The sequence below is a fragment of the Orbicella franksi genome, chromosome 1, assembly GCF_964199315.1.
Source record: "Orbicella franksi chromosome 1, jaOrbFran1.1, whole genome shotgun sequence".
In the NCBI taxonomy this organism is placed as follows: domain Eukaryota; kingdom Metazoa; phylum Cnidaria; class Anthozoa; order Scleractinia; family Merulinidae; genus Orbicella; species Orbicella franksi.
Genome location: NC_138145.1, coordinates 40805892 through 40811208, shown reverse-complemented (window position 1 = coordinate 40811208; position 5317 = coordinate 40805892). Strand labels below are relative to the sequence as shown.

The following is a 5317-nucleotide window of genomic DNA, read 5'->3' as shown; positions in this document are numbered from 1 at the left end:
TTACGTGGGAGGTCCCTGCCTTTTAGTGGTCGTTAGCTTGGAGTGTCGCTATGTTGGGATTTACTAACAGGCGTCAAAGTTTATCACCATTGTGGGAGGGTCATTACATTCGGCTCGTTACTTTTGGAACTTAACGGAAAATAATTTTCCCTTAGTGAGAGTCTCCCAGGGGGCAGGGGGGCGCGGGGTTGGCATGTTCCATTGATCCCTTAAAAATTTCACTTTTTCTCCCTTGTTCTAAATTCCATTGGTCCCTAATTTTCTCGTCAAAGTTCCCTTTAATAGTAAAGATATCTCTTGTTTCCAAAAATTAATTAACCCCAAAAATATTCCTTGTTCCCTGGGAATGAATTATCATGTTCCCTTGTTCCCCAAAATCCCTGGGAGGCCATCCTTAGCTTTTATATAGGATATTTAAGAAAGCAATCTCGGTGAAGACTCAGATCAACCCATATCATCAAGCTTTCTTCTTTTTCTGAGCTTTAATATGAACTACAGGCTTTATAGTACAGCCAAAAATACTACCAAAATAAAGCAAAAATAGACCCTTCTATGATTTTTAAGAGCATCTGTGACAGCAGGAGGAATGCAGCAAACATTACAGTTTTAACTCGGCTCGGAGGTGTAGGATTTTCACAAGCTGCTTTGCAAAGGTGTATCACTCATGTGTATCAGGAAATTATCAGATATTACAAAAGATAACACCCGTGTGAGTGCAGTGTTGACTGCTTTGGAGATCTCTAGCGTGGGTGTAATCTAACGGCAAATTTTTATAAGAAGGGTATGTAAGAAAGTTTACATTTTTCTTAAAGATTTCTCCAAATATATCATTCAAGGGGTATGTTTTCTACGATACAGTAACCAAACGTCTGGCAAAAACCTGTAAATTTACTGTTGTTTTGATTGCCTCCCAATCAGTGATGGCACCCAAAAATCGTAGAAGGATCTATTCCAACGCTTCAAAGAAAAAGACTAAGAATTTCGTGATAAGATGTGAAAAGTGCGAAACGACGCTTACATCAATACTACTAAGATATCGTCAGTCCGGGTTTCAAGCTTGCTTTTGTCAAATCCATGTTTATCCACTGCTCGTGGTCTTGCCATGCATCTTACATGGAGTAACTGATAGGCTCGCCTTGAGCATCATGGCTGAAAGGGCAGGCATACGCGTTGAAAGGACAATTACCCAGCTTCCCCTGCGCAGTCGTGGTGACTGCAAGAAGCTCCTTGAAAAACGTCGCCGCAGCTTCTTTTCCCTTGGTGCTGTCCTTCATCTGATCTCGCATTTGAGTCAGCTTCTCCACGAACTCGCCCACGCTCTTGCAGTTCTTGAATGGGCAGCCCTCTTTGAAAGCAGGGCAGTTACCAGCCAAGCCTTTGCACTTGGTGACAAGGATAGCGTATGGACACACACCTTTGCCAAATGCTGGACACTTGAACATCGTGTCGTTCAAGGTGACGCTATAAGGGGCCTTATGGTGAATAGAACAAAATAAATTACAAATTGAAAAAATTATGATCAGGTACGTAAACGTTTTTGTAATAGACCACATTCGTATTCTCGGTATTGGAGTGGAACTAGCTCGCAAGGGAGGTCTAATGCGGGGAATATCATTAAAAAGAGATTAATGTCAATTGCATTTGAAAAACTACTAAAAATAAACTTGTTCAATTGACTAACGTTTAAACTTTTGAAGCATACGAGAAACATACCACTAGAGACTTCATTTTTAGGTGTACATATTTTGTCACCTTGGCCTACATATGCATGTATCTGACGTATTTATTTATTTATTTATTTATTTTTTATTCATTTATTTAACAAATGAAATCTCTATTTCTTTATTGACTATTCATGTCTGAAGTGATATGTTAGTTTTGAAGTGATCTTTACATTGCTCAATTAAATTTTTCGTGACGAAAATTTGTACAGTGATCTTCGTTACGTACCGCACAAAATTGTTCACTCAAATGTCATTCAGGGAATCGTAAATGAAACAAACATACCACAATGTAGTCAGGAGATAATATAGCCTTTCCACTGGTGTCTTTGGCGAAGGGGCAGCCACCCTTAGTCTGAAAGAAAGGGCAAGCAGATCCAATATCGACCTCCTTATCTTTGGCAGTGCGGTGAATCTCACGGAGATACTGGAGAGAAGTGGAATTAGCGCTCGGCGAGTTTTTGTGCCTCTCACGCATCTCGCCTAACTTGTCTTCAAACTCTCCAACGGTCATGCAACCTGCAAACGGACATTCTTTCGCAAAGGCAGGACACTTTCCAGCCGCACCTTTCACCGCTAGCTTGGCAAATGGGCAGACCTTGTCCCCAAAGGTTGGACAATCGCGTTTGATTTCATCGCGTGTTACCGAGCCTGGATACTAAAAAGAGAAAAATAACTATAAGTTTTGCAGTGTGTGAGCTATGCGTATAAAAGAGACAATGGGGAATTTAGCCGTATTTCAATTTTACATCCATTTTATTTTTAAGTATTCAGAGTTATCATTTTCTTATGTCTATTCTTAGTTTAGAAATTCGTTTCGATGACGACTATTACTTGTGACTACAAAAGATATTTAGTAGATTAAAAAAAATGCTTTAACATTCCACGCTTAAGGTGACTCGACACAGGTTTCGTCTGCGACCATGCAGAACATTTTCAAACGCCAGGCTTCCCTCTATCGGATCAATGCAAAGGCCACAACACTCAGTCAATAGAAATTAAAGTTGATATATAGTTTAGTTGTTTTTATTTTCGAGGGGGCGGGTAAGAGGGTGGTCACAAGCAATTAGTTTTTTTTTTAATTGCCCACTGATCAGTGACTGATACAAAGAACTTAAAATATGCACAAAATCAAGAATATATTTTTGTATTGTCGTTCGGCATCAGTCGCCACGGTTCAAGCATACCTTATGAATAAATAAATAGAAAAGTTATGAGTAAGGGTTCCTCTTGACCATAAATAAGAAATAGGTGGTTGCACTAATAATATCAAGATATTATTTAGTCTGGTTTCTTACACAAGGGCTAACTGTATTGTGCTGACTAAAATCAAAGTAGGCAATGCAAGCAGTTACATGGCCGTCGCCAGAAAAAAATTATGACTCAGGCAATGTTTTTGGTTAAATTCTCTTCGTAGATATTTAGTGCGTTTATGATGATTTTTAACAACAAAAACGAACCAAATGACTGAGGCCAGTGCCCCCGTTTGCTTGTTACTACGGTTACTTCCCTGAGTTGAAGGCCAATCGTCCAAAGTCACTCAAACTTCTCTGATCAAATACGAGAAATGAAAGGTAGCGCTATCCTTAAATAAGAAGTAGTGAAATAGAACTATTCTAAAATTTTGATGCTGCTCCAAAGACACTCAATGGTTTTGCCGCTAAAGTTTAATAACAGACTCTGCATTGAGAAGAAATCATGCGATGTGTCTGAAAGTTGTTTCAATAGTGCTAAGCAGACAAATAGACAATCAATTGATCAGTTAATAAGTCAGGCCATTAATCATTTCGATGCAGTCATTTTTGGCACCTTGAAAGTCATTGTTATTGAAAGCAAATGGTGTTATCATATTTACCGTTTACTAAGTGTGTCACTAAAACTGCTTTATACTACAGCTAAAATGAGTTTGCAGCGTTTAGGGCGGGAAAGGAAATTCCTTGTTTTAAATATATTATTTCTTAGTATGGCCGTGTGCCACACGGCTGGGGACCACTAAATATACTAATATGATTGGCTAAAATAGATATTGACCGCGGCGTCTAGAGCAAACTTTGTTAAATGTAAGTTCAACTCAGGCCATCAGATTAAAACAGCAGCTAAATACCAGAAGTTGAGAAGTTTTTGCACGTCCAGAAGTAAAAAGCACTCAATAGAAGACTAAGAGCGACTTAAAAGAAGTTGTGTTAGTCAACAAAAGAAGTTAGAGAATTTCAAAACATATTTGTCAGTGAGTTCGACCTTGTTCTGACCGAATTTTTCCATGCCAACTCGCAAGCAAATGGCAGCTACAACGAAGCGGCTACATTAAGCGACTTTCAGCGAATGAAGTTTTCTTGTTTGGCCATTTATAGAGAAACACCTTGTTAACCGAGCTTGGTCGGTCTGTACTTGAGAATCTTGATCTTGGTCGTGGGTCCAGATCTCACTGCGTTCGGTCTGTACTCACGAAACATTGGTCATGATTCTTCAATACAGGCCTCCCAGTCGGTTAATAAGAACTAAATATTTACTAAAAGCATGCACCCGCTAATCTGTCGAATGACATTCTCAAAGGTCAGTCACGAAATAAAACTATGACGGTAATCACGAATTATGTTTTCAGTCCCATTAAAACAGTTCAAATCAAAAATACCTGGATAGACCACCAGTTTTCGCTATAATCGTTTTTGACCTGAAAAATGTGGACATATAACCGCTCCCGCATTTTAAAAACCTGAACCATGACTTGGAACTATTATGCAATCAAACACATTGCCAAGTCAATTTCTGACTCAGGAGAGGAAACGCTGGCAAAATTTGTCCGACACCTATTGCTCACTCTATAGGCAAAGGTAAAGCTGTTTGTTAAATTGAGATATTTTTTTAAATGGTTAAAGCTGTCACAAGTCTGTCAAAGGAAAACAAAAAGTTACTTATATAAGTTGCAGCGTCAGTGAGCTGTAGAGCAACACTGCAAACCGTGAATCCTTGATTTAATGATATCAAAAGGCCAGAAATAAATGCTGCAGTATTTTAAGGATAAGGGAAATTTAATTTTCCGCTTTATATTCTATTTTAGCACAAGATAAGTACTTGGTTCTCAAGTTAAGTATTAGCTAGTATTCTTAACACCGAATTCAAGGAGTGCCGCAACAGTTTGCCTTCGGGTGCTACTCATTACCAGCTGATTATTAAAACGACAACCTTAAGAATTCCAATTGATTGCATGCAAACTTACCTGTTTTGAAAGAGCCATGCCGGGCAGAAAAGCGTTTTAACAAATTTTTACTCGAATGCGAGACTCTCTTTGAGCCGTCGTAGTTAACTCTGTAACTGACTAACTCGAATGATTGTCATTTCACCTGGAAGAAATTCTAAAGCCGATCCGAAGCAAGAAAACAAAGGATGATTGACAATTGAAAACCAGTTGGACGGGTATGAAATCATCATTCGTCTTCCAATCAGCAGCGTTATACCATTTTGCCAGTATGTGTTACTAAATCTAGCTTCGAGGTGGTGGGGGGGGGGGGGGGGGGAGGGCTACTCTTTAATATGGGCTATATGTGTATACGGCGGCCCTAAAAGGTATGGGTTTTTAGCCGTATTGCTCAGAAATA

The 5317-nt window shown here is 39.1% G+C and overlaps 1 protein-coding gene across 1 annotated transcript; it reads right to left on the bottom strand.

Moving 5' to 3' along the window:
* Nucleotides 1-463: 463 nt before the first annotated feature.
* LOC145462641 (uncharacterized) lies at nucleotides 464-5050 on the bottom strand. The gene is made up of 3 exons (XM_081446222.1): nucleotides 4939-5050; nucleotides 2008-2379; nucleotides 464-1472 (listed from the first exon to the last, which is right to left on the bottom strand). The coding sequence occupies exons 1-3, from the start codon at nucleotides 4954-4956 to the stop codon at nucleotides 1110-1112; spliced, it is 753 nt and encodes a 250-aa protein (XP_081302348.1). The 5' UTR covers nucleotides 4957-5050; the 3' UTR covers nucleotides 464-1109.
* Between the last annotated feature and the right edge of the window lie 267 nt (nucleotides 5051-5317).